The sequence below is a fragment of the Pelophylax lessonae genome (assembly GCF_965119305.1).
Source record: "Pelophylax lessonae genome assembly, chromosome: 2".
In the NCBI taxonomy this organism is placed as follows: domain Eukaryota; kingdom Metazoa; phylum Chordata; class Amphibia; order Anura; family Ranidae; genus Pelophylax; species Pelophylax lessonae.
The window spans coordinates 700,125,693-700,143,334 of NC_138769.1; the positions used below are offsets into that span (position 1 = coordinate 700,125,693).

The following is a 17,642-nucleotide window of genomic DNA, read 5'->3' on the forward strand; positions in this document are numbered from 1 at the left end:
GTGGAACCTAAGGGGTTAATCCTCTGTATTGTGTAAAAAAGGCTGTTTGATCCTGTCTTCCCTAATCCTCCCCTTCTTCCACAGTCCCCAGTCCATCTGCTGATAGAACAGAGGCTTGGAGTCACTCTGCACATGCTCAGTTTGGTGTGTATTGCTAGAGAGTTTGTTTTGTTTTTTTCTTGGGAGGGTGCATGTGATCAGCACAGGACCAATCGCCACTGTCCAGACAGAAAGTCAGGGGTCCTGCAGCCTCATAGGGGTCCTGCTCCTCCTACCAGATTTAAGCAGTGCTCGGCGGGACACTGATAGAAGTCATAAGACTGCTATATATTGCTGCTGAGAAAAGGGATTTCGCAGTTTAGATTTACTAAAACAATTGCATTTCCATGTTCTGTGTACTGAGGGAGACTAGATATAGTGATTGCAGGGTCACTTTAATAGCAAACAGCTTTAGGCCCCTTTCACACTGTCCGTCCGTCGGACGGACTCCGTTTTTCTCAGCGGGGGATCGATCCCCCCGCTGAGCAGGAGGATGACAGCTGTTCTCTGCACTGTGTGTGGAGACACAGCTGTCAGTTCCCCATACATCTCTATGGGGGAATCGGATGGGAACAGACAGTCGGTCCGTTCTCATCCGATCCGCTGGACGGATGGAAAATAGGGTTTCCATCCGTTCAGATTTGATGGATTGGATCTGATGGGATGTCAGCGGACATGTCTCCACTGACATCCGATGCCCCATAGGGATGTATGGGGGGACCGTTCAGATCCACCAAAAAAACGGACAGGCGGATCTGAACGGTCCGCCTGTGTGAAAGAGCCCTTATTCAATAAAGAGTTTTTATTATTAAGTGCAGAATCCTGTATGAACCTGTTTACATTCATCTTGTACTGGTCTGATATTTGGTCTTGGGAGGTAAATTTTGTAGATCACTTTTTTCTATTTAAATTTGTAAGAAATGTTAATGCATATATAAAGCCAAAACTTTTAGCTTGGAGTAGATTATTATACCTGTAAAGTTTTTATTGCTGTCTGTGTCCCCTGGGGACACTCCTCTGTTTGTTCTGGTCAATGGACAATGTCACTGAAGCAGAAAATGATAGGAAATCCAACCAGAACAAGGGGCATAGGTAAATCTTGTGATTGTTCAGCAACAACTGTCTAAGAGGGGGGTTTGGAGTTTGTATGTACACATACAGATTGGAAAAAATAGAAAAGTTTTTTTTAAATTCTTTAATTAAAGAGGAAATCAGTACAGAATAGTGCAAAACTGTACAATTAACCGCTTGCCGACCGCTGCAAGTACATATACTGCGGCGTTCAGCCCCGTGCAGGCAAAGTGACGTATGGGTACGTCACTAGCCTGTGAGCCAATAGGGGGCGAGCACGCGCCCCCGCTTGTTCACGGACACCTCCGCGTGAGTGACCGGCGGACCCGATGTCTGCCGGTCACTCGCGATCGTCGGTTACAGAGGGAGAAAGGCAGGCGGCTAATGTAAACAAAGCCGCCTGTCATTCTCCTTTGTGTAACAGCAGAGATCATACAGTCCTGCTATGTAGGATCGCAGATCTCTGCTGTTACATGAAAAGCCACATCCCTGCACAGTTAGAATCACCCCCCTAGGGACACACGTGGCCACTGCATCACTAATAAAGTTGACTCCTTCCCTGCCAGTGTCATTTTTACAGTAACAGTGCATATGTATAGCACTGATTACTGCAGTAATGTCACTGGTACCCCCAAAAGTGTAAAAAAATGTCAGTCAAGGGTCCGATCTGTCCGCCACAATGTCGCAGTCCCGCAAAAAAAATCGCAGATCGCCGCCATTACTCGTTAAAAAAAAAAAACAATGACAAAAATCTTTCCCTTAGTAAGCGCAATAACTTTTGCGCAAACTAATCAAAATACGCTTATTGCGATTTTTATTTTACCAAACGTATGTAGCAGAAAACAAATTGGACAAAAATGTTAAAAAATTTTGATTTTTACATTTTTTTTTTGGAACTTCATATAAAAAAATGTGAAAAATATTGTTATTTTTTCAAAATTGTCGCTCTTTTTTTGTTTATAAAGCATGATCAAAAAATCGCACAGGTGATCAAATACCACCAAAAGAAAGCTCTTTCTGTGGGAAAAAAGTGCGTCAAATTCGTTTAGGTACAGCATTGCACGACCGCGCAATTGTCCGTTAAAATCACACAGTGCCGAATCGCAAAATAGGGCCTGGTCAGGAAGGGGGTAAAATCGTCCGGGGCTTAAGTGGTTAAGAAAAGATTTTACCACTCCAGTCAAACTTGTACAATGATGACATAAATTTCGGGCATTTTGTCTCGCCTTGTAACCAAACGGACATTTTATACTTGGTTCTCTACATAAGATATCTTCGTTAATTACCCTAACTTTATATCTATCTGCTATGATTCTTTTGTTCCTTGTTAACCATTTAAGGACCGCCCGCCGCAGATATACTGCGGCAGGGCGGCCCTCCTGCGCATATTCACGTATATGTACTTCAGGGGGGCGCACGCGTGCCCCCGCTGTGATTAGACACAGCAAGAGCCGGACCGCGGAAGGGGCGGGCACGATCGCCGCCAGCCTCCCGCAATTGTCGGCTAGGGAGGCAGGAGCTCCGTCTGCCTATGTAAATAAGGCAGACCACTCAGCTGTCACTAAGGCAGAGGGAGATCCTGAGACACAGATTTCTCTCTGCCTGTGATCGAGTCCCCCCCATTTAGAAAGAATACCTTAGGAGCACACTAAACCCCTTGATCACCCCTGGTGTTAACCCCTTCCCTGTCAGTGTCATTATTACAGTATCAGTGCATATTTTTAGCACTGATTACTGCAGTAATGTCACTGGTCCCCCCAAAGTGTCAAAAATGTCAGTTAGGTGTCCGATCTGTCCACGGCAATGTCGCAGTCCCGCTAAAAATCACTGATCGCTGTCATTACTAGGAAAAAAATAAATAAAAATGACATAAATCTTTCCCGTAGTTTGTAGACGCAGTAACTTTTGTGCAAACCAATCAAAATACTCTTATTGGGATTTTTTTTTACCAAAAATATGTAGCAAATTTGACAAAAATGATGAAAAAAATTTGATTTTTTATTGGGAATGTTATATAGCAGAAAGTTAAAAATATTGTTTTTTTTCCAGAATTGCCGCTCTTTTTTTGTTTATAGCGCAAAAAAGTGATTAAATACCACCAAAAGAAAGCTCTATTTGTGGGAAAAAAAGGACATCAATTGTATTTGGTACAGCGTCGTACGATCGCGCAATTGTCATTTAAAGGAACACAGTGCCGAATCGCAAAAAATGGCTTGGTCATTAAGGGGATAAAAACTTCCGGGGCTGAAGTGGTGAAGTGATTATAAAGTCTTAATTTTTTTTTTTTTTTTAATTAAAAATAACAAACATGTTATACTTACCTACTCTGTTGCATTGGATTTACACAGAGCAGCCCCTCCTTTCTGTTGGGTGCCCCCACAGCAAGCAGCTTGCTATGCCAGCTACAGTGCCAGAGGAAGAAAAAAACCCACGCCAAGGCAGGCTTACACACACAAACAGCGCTGCCAGTGCTTTGCACACCTGCACCGTCAGTTCTATTACAGGAGTAGATGAGTGAGGCTTATGTCTCAAGGGATGTGGGCAGCTTCCAGGCCTTATCTGTTGGAATTATGTCAGCGTGCGCCCACTAAATTGGGCGGTAGCAAGTGAGCTGTACTACCACTCAACAGTTGTAACACTTACAAATTGGGCTTCTATCAGGGGAGGAGCAGAGAAGCAGGAATACAATCACTATAGAAATGATTTTCTAAACAATACAATATGTGTTAATTGGAGAGGCTAGGAAAGGTAATTAATCTATTGACCGGTATTTTGTTTTTTAATACGTGTTTTTTTTTCTTTAAAGGAGAAGTATCGCCAAAGCTTGTTTGGCTGTACTTCTCCTGTGGATCACAGAAGTGCAGTTCCTTCTGCCGCCCGCTGTCTGCTGATGTCACAGAGCCTGTCCAGGCTGGTGAAAGATTGCGACCATATGGTTGGGATCCACCCAGGAGCCTGGACCAGCACCTGGCTCAACCTCTCAGCGAGCCACTAAGAGCCTGAGCCAGCTGCTCCCGCACCCTCCAAAGCCCAGCGCTCCAGTGAGCGCAGGGGGGCAGAGAAGAGAGACGATGAATGACAGTCATCAGCTCTCTGCTCAGGGAGCTCTGAGAACCGAGCGATAGGCGGTGTTTGAGCGATCATTTCAGCGGGGTTTATTTGCTCTGTGTTTGATCGCTCAGGCCTCAAGACTGAGGTCATAGAGTCAACAGGGGACAGATGCAACATTGGACCGATGCTGCATCCGCTTAGGTAAGTATGATTCTTAAAAAAAAAAATCCCAAACTTCTTTTTTTAAGCTATTTATGTAAGAATTTAATGTGATTATTTATGGTTAAATCACTTAGTGGAAGAGAGAATATTCAAGAATATGGCATTTAATCCTGTAACTGATTTATCTTTTCTACAAACTCAGTCTGTTGTCCTTCCTCCCTCCTGTTTCCCCAGTGTGTTTTGTGAAAGCACTTTATGATTATGACGGCCAGACAGAAGACGAGCTGTCGTTTCCCGAAGGAGCCATTATCCGGATCCTTAACAAGGAGAACCAGGACGATGACGGCTTCTGGGAGGGAGAGTTCAACAGTCGTGTTGGCGTTTTTCCATCAGTGTTGGTGGAAGAGCTGGCAGGGTCTGAGAACGGGGATTCCCAGTGGATAGAAGACATTCAGGTGAGATGGCATTTGCTGTCTTTCTTACGTCTACTACTGAATGCATCATTTTGTTATTCCAAACACGTCAAGCCTGTGTTTTAGGGCCACATGGCTCTGACCGTTATCCTTAAAGAATTTACCACAAATTTGAGAATTTCTTTTTTATGTTTACTGCTTATTTGGGGAGTTTGTCAACTCTGACCAGCCTTGTAGACCAGTTCTCTTACCTGCATACTAGTGACAAGGTAAATGTACATTAGAGAGGAAGTAAACCCTCTGAAAAAAACCTGTAAAGACAAAGGCATAATGAGCTAGTATGCATTGCATACTAGCTCATTATGAAGTACTTACCTTAAAACGATGCCCCCGCAGTGCCGCCCACTCAGCAACAGGACGGCCGACATGTCTGGCCGTCCTGGTTCGCGTCCTCCGGCCATCTGATTGGCCGGAGGCGCGATAACATCACTTACGCACATGCGCGCGGGAGCCACCGTTCACGGCACAGGGCTCTGAAGGAATGGCACGGGTGGCCGTTCCTTCAGAGCTCATGCGCCGATGAAGTCATGGGCTACATGCAATGTAAACATCTCCTAAATGGTGCATGTTTAGGAGATATTTATCGCACCTATAGGTAAGCCTTAATATAGGCTTACCTATAGGTAAAAGTCTTTAAAGTGGGTTTACAACCACTATAACTCAGAGCAGCCTCTTGGATTTAAAGTAACATGGAACTTCATCAGTCCCATGGAGCGTGACTCCACCCTCCTCCACTGGTGCCACCATTTTCATTAGTCTGGCACATGCACAGATGCAAAAAACAAACACAAGGGCGCACCGGCCTATTGCATTATCCTCCACAAAGGTTTTATTACATAAAAGGTATTAAAATACTCCCAAACATGTTCTTGGTACATGCATATCAAACTAATACATTGCCTTCAGCATCAGAACCGAAGGGTGTACCGTCCTCTAAAGCTTGAAAAGGCTTATGCGTTTCGAGTCTTAGCCTCTTCCTCAGAGCCTCATGCACAGATGCACCAGCCTTCAGGACCTGGCAGAGCATTGCGGCACATCTATGCATGTGCCGAACTGTGCTCACGCATGTGCTGGAAAGGAGGTCCCATATCCCCTTCCCTGCTCCATCCTTGCACTCTTGCGCGTTGGAAATCCGCATGCACAGGTATGGTAAAGGTCTCTGCAGGGTTGTGAAGCCCAGCAGAGCCCTTCAGTACATCTGCGCATGCATGAGCAACTTCATTCTTGCCTAGGTGATCAAGGAAGAAGGGCTGCCACGCAGCGCACTAAAAAAAAAAAAAAAAAAAGTGTGGTAGAGGGAGGGGGCTGAAGCCAGGTGCACCCACATTGTCCACTTTAAATAAGAGTTGAAATCCAGTTGCATTTTCTTGATACGTAATTTCTCAATAACTGTTTGTTAAATCTGTTTGTGTTCCTGTTTAAATAAAAGGGCTGACTTTACAGCATCAGTGTCTTTCTGAAACCATGATTGTTCTTCATTTACAGATATCCCCCTTACCAAAACCCCAGACGTCCCTCCCTCCTCTGCCGCTATACGACCAGCCTCCTACCAGCCCCATTTACAGTCCAGACAAGGCACGGGGCTCTCTCTACTTCCCCCGCTCCCCGTCTGTCACTGGTAAGAAGCAAATGCTGCCAAATTCACAGCTGAAGTACATTTATATAGTAACTGATTTACCTAGTGGAATATGTATTATGTAGCCACTTAGTGAGTCTCACACACCTACCATATTCTACTTGCCAGTAGATTGCATTTACTCTCATAGCCATACGCACACAAATGTGCATACATATTGTAACATTAGAAAAAACGCTGCCTTTTTTTCATAAGCCGTGTGTATGAGACCTAAAACACAGAGCTACAAGCCAAGGGTGCTAACCACTTATTTGATGTGCTGCTCCTTCCATATTTAATACAATAGAGCTTAAAGTATGTGTCCAGCCAAAACTTTAATTATGTTCAGTTTTGGATAGATCGGGGAAGGATTAGAACCCCTGTGAGGTCATACTGCTATCTGGGACTTCTTTATTGAGAGACTTCACCCCACTGTCTGTTGACCGAAAGTTGAGAAAAATCTTCAACCGAAAAAGAAGGGTTTATCGTTAGTTTTTTTTTTTTTTTTTACAGTTTTCACCTTAACATCTAGCAAAATTTGTATGAAAATGAAATGTACGTTATGGCTGTTTGAAGTATTTGTCATTTCATATAGAGACTTGTACGTTCTCCCCTAGTTGCTGTATGTCAGACTGCGCAGTCAGCATCCCTGCAGAACAGCTACTAAGATTATATCGGTTACAGACATCCACCTAGAAATTGTGTTGTGTTCACCTTTGCATTGTGAGACAGATTTTTATTTTTTTTTAAAAAACGTTTATTGGGTTCGTATTTATAAAAATACAAAGACGTTTATTGGGTTTGTATATATAAAAATACAAAGACAATCAACTTGAGGAAAGAAAAAAGCAATACAACAAATATATCAGGAAGAGACAAAGTCCAAAGAAATACAATATGAGTGAATAGCAGATTTATCAATGGAAAATGAACACAACATGTGGCGGACCTACGGGAGATACATGTAAAAAATCCGGCACAGATCATAAGTAGCACAGCATAGTCAGGTAGCACAATAACACTATATGCATGGAAGGCATTGTGAGACAGATTTATATATCAACCAGGATTGCTGCACTTAAAAATGTATTGAACATACAAAAATATACTAAAGACAATAAATGTAGGAAGACCGCTAACATACTAGACCGAAACTGTTGTAATGGAATATTTCTGATATTTTTTTTTTTAATTTTGTATATCTTTTGTGTTCAGTAATTTTTTAGGTGTAGCAATCCTGTTTGAATTTTCTATATATAGCCAGTGGAACGACTTGATTGCATTGCACTGTGAAGTTTGCAGACATGCTGTTCACCACACCTTATATATATATATATATATATATATATATATAGATATATATATATATATATATATATATATATATATATATATATATATATATACATAGATATAGATATAGATATATATATATATATATAGTGTGTGCGTTACGTTTAGATGTGTGAGTATATACACTGATCAGCCATAACTTTTTGACCACACACCCATTACCTGTAGAGGTATGGACTTCACTGGACCTCTAAAGGTATTCTGTGATCTCTGGCATCAAGCCTTTAGTAGCAGATTCTTAAAGTATTACTAAACCCAGGAGGCTGCATTCACTACATTTGGTCTCCCAAAGTACACAGAACATGGAATGAAATTATTTTAGTAAATATAAACCGATAAATACCTTTTCTTGTCAGCAGTGTATAGCAGTCTTGTGACTTGTATCAGTTCCTAATAATGCTTGTAGGAGGAGTTTTCATTCTCCCCTGATCCTCTGTCTGCACAGTGCTCATTGGCTCTTTGCTGATCACATGCACTCTCCCAAGAAAAAAAAACACTTTAGCAATACACACTAAACTGAGCATGTGCAGCCTTACTCCTAATGCTCTGTTCGGTCACAAGATGGGCTGGAGTCAGTTAAACAAGGGGAGGATCACAGAGCCTTTAGACCCAATGCAGAGGATTAACCCCTTAGGTTTCATAGTGAGTATATATACTTTACTGCATATACAGACTGATTTTTACTGTTGTGGGTTTAGTAACACTTTTAAGTCCGATAAGCACATCTCTTCGATGCTCCATTGTATTGAGATTTGGAGAATTTAGAGACCAAGTCAAAACTTTGAACTCATTATTGTGTTCCTAAAACGATTTTCGAATTCATCAGACTAGGCCACCTTCTTCCACCACTCCACTGTCCAGTTCCGATACTCACGTGCCCATTGTAGGTGCTTTTGACTGTGGACATGGGTCAGCATGGGCACATTGAACGGTCTGTGGCTTTGCAGCCCCATACACAACAAACTGCAGTGCACTGCGTGTCCTGACACCATTCTGGTGGAACCAGCATTCACTTTTTCAGCAATGTGAGCTGCAGTAGCTCTTCTATTGTATGGGACTACATGGGTCAGTCTTCATTCCCCACCAGCAGCAATGAGCCTTGGTCACCCATGATTCTGTCACTGATTCGCCAGTGTCCCTCCTTGGACCACTTTTGGTAGATCCTGACCACTGCAGACCAGGAACATCCCCTCATTTTAGTTGCTCTGACCCAGTTGTCTAACCAATACAAATTGGCCCTTACCAAAGTCGCTGAAATCCTTACTCTTGTCCATTTTTCTACTTTCAACACATCAACTTCAGAGACAACATAGTCACCTGCTACCTCATATATTCCACCCACTTTCAGATGCCATTGTAACAAGATAATCAATGTTATTCACGTTACCTGTCAGTGGTCATAATATAATGGCTAATTGGTGTGATGTGGTAGTCCAAATGCAAATTGTTTTCTCTTTTTTTCAGAAAATACCATAAACTTGGAATCCCCTTCAACGTCGCACCCTCCACGGATCACCCCCGATGGATATCAAGGCAAGCTACGCCCTGTAAGTGTTTTTCGTTAACTTAACAGAACTCGGTTTAAAGTCTTACGCAGTGCTTATTGAGTATTAGAGACGGGTACTCTTTTAGTCCTATATATTAAAAGGCTACACAGAAACTTCCCTATGTAATAATCTACTTTTACAGCTGCTTTTCCCACTTTCTGTACAAAAAGTCCAGCTAGCTGGGAATTCAGGTTACAGCTTTTCAAAGGCATTGTCCATCTAAAGCTACAATTTCCGTAATGATTGGATGCAGTGGCTTGTCACCCACCATATCTCTTTACCATCTCTACCCCCCATTATTGTTAGGGATGCACCGAAATGAAATTCTTGGCCGAAGCCGAATAATAATAAAATGTTTGGCCGAAGGCCGAATACCGAACGCGGTGTTTTGCATTTTTTCCATTTATTTTGCCAATTTTTTGTCCTCTCTCTTGTCCTCTCAGGTCTCTCTCTCTCTCTCTTGTCCTCTCTCTCTCTCTCTCTCTTGTCCTCTCATGTCTCTCTCTCTCCCTAAATGTTACTGAAGGGAATGGGATTCAGTGCACAAAGCAGCCTTGTACCATAGGGTTAATGTTAGTGACACTGTAGGGATTGGGAAGGATGCTGGGAATGGAAATCAGGAAGCATGCAGGCAGCCTTGTAAATTTTAATTGCAGATACAGGGCACTGGGCAGGTCAGGGTTAATGTGGTAACATCAATTACTCAGTGACAGACAGTCAGTCAGTGTGGACTCGATCAGATTATACAGTGACAGACAGTCTCTCATAGTGGTGGTAGTAGGAGGCTGGAGGTGGACTAGTAGTAGCCTGGAAAGGAGCACAGCCGCATACATACATTACTCACTCGTGCACTGCAGCCCGCCCCACACATTCAGTGAGTCTTACTCTCCTCCCTAGTTTTTTCAATGGCACATTCAGGAAGCCAATCACGCCGTGAGTAGCGGCACAGCGGAACCAATCAGGTGTGCAGGCACGCGTGATTGGTTCGCTGTGCAGCTAATCACGGCGTGATTGGCTTCCTGAATGTGCCATTGAAAAAACTAGGGAGGAGAGTAAGACTCACTGAATGTGTGGGGCGGGCTGCAGTGCACGAGTGAGTAATGGATGTATGCTCACCGCTGAAGTGTCCCGGCTTCACGGAAGTCAGTGAGTCCTCCTGTCCTCCTCCGAGTCCCTTCCCCCTGTAAATATCGTGACCTCGGCGATATGAATATCGCCTACGGCCACAGAACGATAGTCAATATCATATCGACTAACGTTCAGCCCTATTATTCGGCACAAAATTATTCGGCCTTTTGACTTATTCGGCCGAACACCGAAAGTGCTATTTTTTCTATTTTCGGCCGAATAATGTTCGGCCGCCGACCGTTCGGTGCATCCCTAATTATTGTCATAGCAAAGCTTAACAAAGAAGTGTCACTCTTCCTGCTGCATTCGTTGCAGTTATAAGAGTGCTAAAGTAAATGAAAGAATCGGCAAATAGAGTGAGAATGTGGCCTAATGGTTGCAGAAGGAGGGGGGAGCAAATCTTTCTTATACTGGTCAGGTGATCAGATGCCGAATCGCTAATCAGATGATTTTCATTGCATCGGGTCTGATGTTTGAGAAGAAACAGCCAGTCAGCAGCCTTGTGAGAACTGACACCTTTCTTCCCCTTCCCCCACCAATCTTCAGCAGTGATTGCACGACCAGTGTCTTTTAAAGGGCCTAATTAATTCAAGAATTTAATGTGCTCTCATGCCTTTAGTTTATTGCAGTAATTGTCAACTTACTTGATAAAGGGGAGCTTAGACGAGGTTCCTAAAATTAACAAAGGGCCACACATAATCAGAGAATGTAATACTACAAAAAACTGTCAAAGACTGAAAACATGCTACAGTAGGCTGTGGTCTTGCTACAGGTGATGGTCAGAAATTACTGGCATGCCACAAGAAATAGTTGGAGACTAGGGGCATGCCACAAGAGAGGATTGGAGAATAGCAGAATGCCATAAGAGATGATTGGAGACCACGGACATGCAACCCAAAAATTGGTTGGAGACTAGTGGCATGCCACAAGAGATGATTGGAGACTAGGGGCATGCCACAAGACATGATTAGAGACTAGGAGCATGCTACAAGAGAGGATTGGATATTACCAACATCCCACAACAGATGGTTGGAGACTACGAGCATGCCACAGGAGATGATTGGAGACTACAAGCATGCCATGAGAGTTGATTGGAGAGCATAAGTATGCCATGAGAGATATTTGGAGATTACCGACATGCCACAAGAGAAAGTTGAAGACAACGAGCATGCCACAAGAGATGTTTGGAGATTATCGACATGCCACAAAAGATGGTTGGAGACTACGAGTATGCCACTAGAGAGGATTGGAGATTACCGACATGCCACAAAAGAGGATTGGAGATTACCGACATGCCACAAGGGATGGTTGGAGGCCACATGCATGCCACAAGAGATGGTTGGAGACTGAGCATGCCACAAGAGATGATTGGAGATTACCAACATTCATGAGAGATGGTTGGAGGCTACAGACAATGCCACGAGAGATGGGGACCACAGGAGTGCTGTGGGAGCTGGTCAAACCCAGCAGGGCTGCTACAAGAGAGAGTCCGAAATAGGGAGGTGCTGTTTGAGTCTGAGGACATCCTTCAGGAGACTATCATGCACCGAAGACCCATTATATGAGGCTGCTAGAGATCACTGCTGTTATTGCCCCTTTACCAGTCTATGCTCCCCACAGCCCCCTAAAAAATTACTTGTGCCACATTCGATATTTCTCTCATCCAGATCCTTTATAGTAAATTGAAGAAAAAAAACATAAAAAGAGAAAATAGACAGCACATAAAAAGTAAGACCATGTAAAAAAAATAAACTAAACCACTGACTTCTATAGGCCAGTCTATGGAATACTTTTCCTGACTTGAGTAACACACAGTAGTGTCTGCAGCAATCCCGAGGACCGCACAATAATAGCCTTGGGGCGCAGGTTGGGCATCAGGGGTTTATTGTGTTTTCTTTCTCTTTCCAGGTGCGAGCAGCCCCACCCCCGCCCACACAGGCTCACCGGCGGCAGCCAGAAAAGACAGAAGATGTAGAAATTACGTTGGTTTAACAACGGCGTCTGGAAAACTGCTGCAATCGCGGGTCAAATGCGTCATTTGGTCCGGATTTTTTTAGGCACCTTCTGCATGTCGAGATCCTGAGAGATGGGACTGAGAACACAAGATGGACATTTTTGTGCCTTTTTTTTGTTTTTGTTTTTATGTTCTGATTCAAGTGGAATCTGAGCTCCCTGAATGGACACTAATGGGGTTGTAAGTGCAATCGCAGGCGCGGTCACAGCAGCGGTGGGGTAGTCCAGCTCTGGCACCTTCTTTACAGACACAAAGAAGACACCTTCTTTTTTTTTTTTTTTTATTTCTAAAGTTTTAATTTTCCTTATCTTTGTCCCTGTTTTCAGACATATCTCCCTTTTGTAGTAAAAATACCAGTTCAGCCTTTTTAAAACTGAACAATGGATCAGTGAACCTAGAATACATATTGCCTTATGTTATCGAGAAGCTAATAACGCTCAACTTTTCCAGATTTTTGTTGTGATTGCCATTGTATTTGGTTTTGCCCTACAGCATGCTGGAATGGGCCATTTTATGCTCATGGCAGGTTTGAGAAGGGTTTATTTCCAGTGCAGTTATCAGATAGGTCCAATGTGTGCAGGAAAGTCTCAGGGGTCTTCCTCTAAAGCTGAACTCCAGGCCAAACAACTATAGTCTAAATATACGAGCGTTATGTGTATTCTTCCTTAAATCTCGGTGTGCTTTGTGTATTTCTTGCAGATCTGTGCAGGAGCTTCCTGTAATAAAGACCACTCACTGCTGCTCTCTCTCCTTGTGCAGGGTGACTGGTCTTATCTCCGCCCCCTCCTGTAGTTTTCTGCAGGCAGCCTGTAGTGGGTGGAGCCTGCTGGGTCCCTCCCACAGCTCTGCTCTCTGCACAGGCTGTGCACTGCCCAGCGCTAATGGCACTGAAACTTTTAGAATGTAACATCTGGGTTTGCAAATGAGGTTGGTGCATACAAAGTGGATTTCTGTACGTTTAATATTTAGATGAGTTTCTGTGCCTGGAGTTCAGCTTTAAGATTGCTTGTAGGAAGTGGGCTGTGTATAGGCAAATCCATTTTTTTTTTCTAACAGTAGAAAACATTATTTTTTTAAAGTACCATACAATTTTAAAAGTAGTGCCACAGTTTAAGTATCATCGATAAGCTTAATACAGATATGGAAGTGCATAATCTGTATGAAATGTATTAAAATATAGTTCAGAGACCTATCATCAGGGACACTAAAGTGCCAGTGTATACCATTTAGGCAGATCATTTACATCCCCCCCCCCAGGATAAGAGCAGCATAAGTTGGAATTTTTTTTGCAACTGTTACAAGCTCTTTGTATCACTAGCCCCAATAAGTCCCTTTTCCAGGAATGGTGAGAGTGGAATACAGCTTTAGGTGTTTGATATTGTGTCAACTTTAGGTATGAAGGTGATTTCTTCCATGTAGTCTGCCATGTGGCTCAGCAGAGGCTGCGTGCAGCGTGTCAGTTATTTTCAGTTCTAGTGAGCTCAGTTATTTTTATATTGGTTATTTTCAGTCATAGTGAGCTCCTATCTCGGTTATTTCCAGTCATAGTGAGCTCCTATCTCGGTTATTTCCAGTCATAGTGAGCTCCTATCTCGGTTATTTTCAGTCATAGTGAGCTCCTATTTGTATATAATTCATCTTTTATTTAAATCCAGGTGTTTTGTAGTTTCACTGACCTGTAAACTACAAGTAAGTGTGTATAAAAGTACTGTTAGTATTCTGTACAAAAAGTTACATTTTTTTTTTTTTGTACAGTGCTGTTGATATCTGATGCCCCCTTATCAGCATTCCCTGTTATCAGCCATTTCAGGCTGCGTGATGCCCCGGCAGGACTTCAGTTGTAGGCGAGCACAGCTTTATTGGACATATCAGTTCTAAAACATATCACAATGTCCTTATGAATATTGGCTTCTGTTTTTATTGAATTGAGATGCTATTTAGGTTCACTGATCTATTGAACATAACAGAACGGTTGACGTAAAATCTGAATTTTAACATTCGGATGGGACATGAAAGTGTTTGAAGGAATCTCTGTCTGTGATGTCATAGGAAAGAATGTCATTTGAACAGAAACCTACACTGGGAGGACTATTTATGATGCCATTGCAGACCTCTCCTTCTGAAAATAAGTGCCTGGTTGATCGTGTATCTTCAGCACTGTTAGTATGCAAATGAGTCCTGGCTTTGCTCTGATTTTTTTAGTTGCATGTATGTTTCAGGTCAGTGACTCAGAAAGTTGTGTTATCTAGAGCAGTGTTTCTCAACTCCGGTCCTCAGGGCACACTAACAGGCCAGATTTTAAGTATTACCTTGGGGAGATGCAGACTAGAGTACTGCAATCACTGAACAGCAAATTATATCACCTGTGATGTATTTCAGTTTTCTTGCAAACCTGGCCTGTTAGTGTGCCTTGAGGACCGGAGTTGAGAAACACTGATCTAGAGGATCGCTATGACAGCTGGGCAACAAGCATTTTCAGAAGGGGATTAGTAATGGCAACGTTTGTATTTTTCTTGGCATAGGTTTCCTTTAATAAATTTGGATTTTAGGAGCATCATGCAGTCTAGGAGCCCGTAGGCACTTTTTTATGATACAGGATAGGCATACAGAAAAAGCACAAATATTTGGGGTCACGGACGGCCTGACTCCTGGGGGTAATTCCCTCATCACTGACTGACCTTGACCAGTCAGCTTTCTTGTTTTTAGTGTATTTTTATTGGCAACAATAAGTCTTTCCTTCACACACTTTCATCCACAAGACCTCTTTATAGATTGCTGTGTGCCTGTGGTTGTATCTCCTCATTGAGCCCCACAATGCATTGCTTCAGTAACTGTCATCTGCTGACAGATAAAGTTTATGTGATCCCAAAATGTATTTATCAGTAGTTTTAGCTTTATTCCTCACAGTATGCAGGTTTCTTAAACAACTCTTGTTACCTGGAGGTCCCACCAGTAATGACACATTATGTTTCAGGCTGACAACGCTAAGCTCCTACCTCTCGGTTAGCAGAAGTGTTGTCTCCCTGTTGTGCATGCTCCTTCAGTTGACTGTTGAGCCTGGATATTTCTAATAAGCAACCCAACAACCAATTGAAGGAGTGCACACAGCAGAAGGACAATGCAGGTTTCTAATTGCACAGCAGTGATTTAAGCTAGCCATAGACGGTTAAGGTGGGTACAGACAGATCGAAGTTTGGCAGGTTCAGCAGGGACCAGCCAATTTTCAGTCTGTATGTGAACATTTCTCTGTTCAGCAGAAGTCTTCTGTTAGATCAACTTACGTCGAACAACCACGATTGGAGGGGGGTCCTCCATGCACCTCGCTTGTGCTCAGTAGGACATTGCTTTTTGACAGCAGCACCCGCAGCTGTCAGAATACACTTATCAGTGGCTGCAGCCACAGGTCAAGGGAAGTTTTCCAAAATCTCCCTTCGACTGAAGTTGATTAGCGAGGACCACACACCGATCGAAAATCAGCCGGTCTCTGCAGAACCAGGTGAATTTTTTTCGATGGCCAGCTTAAGTGTTGTCAGTCTGGAACAGCAAGTGCTGTTTCTGGCAGGATCTCCAATTAAGAAACTTTGCAAACAGACTCACAAAACTAAATTGCTTAAGAAAACTGTATACAGTGAGGCATGACTTCAAACACAAAATAGGTTTTGGATTTACAAACACTTTAAGAGGCAAGTCATGCAATAGAAGTGAAAAGAGGAAATACAGTTTATATAACAAGTAAAAACTAAAACTGTCTTCCATTAAGAACCCAAAGACAGGAACCTAACGGAAAATGAGCATTATTTTAAAGACAAATCGAGAAATGTGACAAGGGACTGAAATAAGGAAGCATTTTATATTGGTCATACCTGTTTCCTGAGGGCTTGTTCACACCAGAGGCATTTTCGTGCTCTTTTAGCATATCTACTGCAGGCAAAATAAGGCATATATATTTTTTAAGAAAATTAATTAAAAGAAAAATAGAATCTGAAAATATGAAATTAAGAAAATCCCTCATTGCCACCAGTGCTTTGCAGTGTATTGGAAACCAGATCTGCATGCTGCAAGGTTTAGTTGAAATGGGACCTTCAAAAGGCACGTCAAGGTTCCCTGGGACATACATGGGGGCTACCATTGCCAATCCCCCTTCTGAAGTTGCTAATTGCCTGATTATTACATTGGCCAACAGGGTTTATAAAAGTTTGAGTTCTGACCTGGAACAAATATTGTTATTTGTCTGATGTTCATGCTTGTTCCAGGTAAGTGAGACGAAGTATTAACGCAAGAGGGTGAGCAAGGAAACTAGCGTTTGCAGAATAAGAGGTAGCAATGGCTGCCTCCATATATTTCTCAAGATAGATCTAGTGTGAACAAGCCTTCAGATAACCGCTAATCGCTGCTTTGATTTCGCCTTCAGATTGCACCAGATGGGGAGCTACGGAGAGGCACCTTCCGTATTTTGTACGGGGGGATATAGACGGTCCTCATAGAATACTTCTATCATGCGTGTTAGTACAGTATATTACTGTGGTCATAGGAATGTGTTAAAAAAATAATCTTGTCCCCCCCCCCCCCCTCAGTTATCTGTATATTGAAGAAAAAAAAAAAAAGCTAACCATTGAACCCCCACTTCTGCCAAATGGGAATGCCCGGGCATTGCAGCGCAGTGCGCCGGCAACCAGCGTTTGCCGAGGAACGGGTCACTTAAAGGGAATTCAGGGGCTGGCTCCTCTCTTTACTTTCCAGGCAAACAAAGGGTTAAGAAAACAAAAAAAAAATGATATATAATTATATATAAATATGCTGTAAAGAACTATGGCTGAATCTAACATTACACCTCGATAATTAATCATTCAGAATCAACGTAACTAAACATATTTGTATTTAAGCAGCTCATGTAGTTTAGGTGGCGATCTGGTGTCACAAGTGTCCGCCGCTTTTTTCCTACTGAATACGCAGCCCAGGAAGTGGGCTTCCGTAATAAAGGAATATTCATATCCGTGGTCATTTTGTGACGCAAGCAATATTCGGTTTGTCAGTTCACTCTTACGAGACACTCGTTTTGTGACTGAAGCAATACTGAATTGACAAGCGGAGGATACCTTGTTTTGTGGCACAAAATGGCTGCTCAGTTGCATCAACTGCGACACTTTAAAGGGGGGGTTTGTATTCTTGTTCACTTTTGAATGGAAGCA

At 42.8% G+C, this 17,642-nt stretch overlaps 1 protein-coding gene across 4 annotated transcripts in view; it reads left to right on the forward strand.

The window, feature by feature from the left end:
- Window positions 1-13,012, forward strand: part of FCHSD2 (FCH and double SH3 domains 2) — a 434,367-nt gene extending 421,355 nt beyond the window's left edge. For all 4 annotated transcript variants that reach the window (XM_082245226.1, XM_082245227.1, XM_082245228.1 and 1 more), the window contains 4 exons: window positions 4,558-4,778; window positions 6,282-6,414; window positions 9,229-9,311; window positions 12,348-13,012. In XM_082245226.1, the coding sequence (XP_082101352.1) occupies window positions 4,558-4,778; window positions 6,282-6,414; window positions 9,229-9,311; window positions 12,348-12,431 (521 nt within the window). In that variant the 3' untranslated portion in view covers window positions 12,432-13,012. The remainder of the gene's footprint in view (window positions 1-4,557; window positions 4,779-6,281; window positions 6,415-9,228; window positions 9,312-12,347) is intronic.
- Window positions 13,013-17,642: the final 4,630 nt, after the last annotated feature.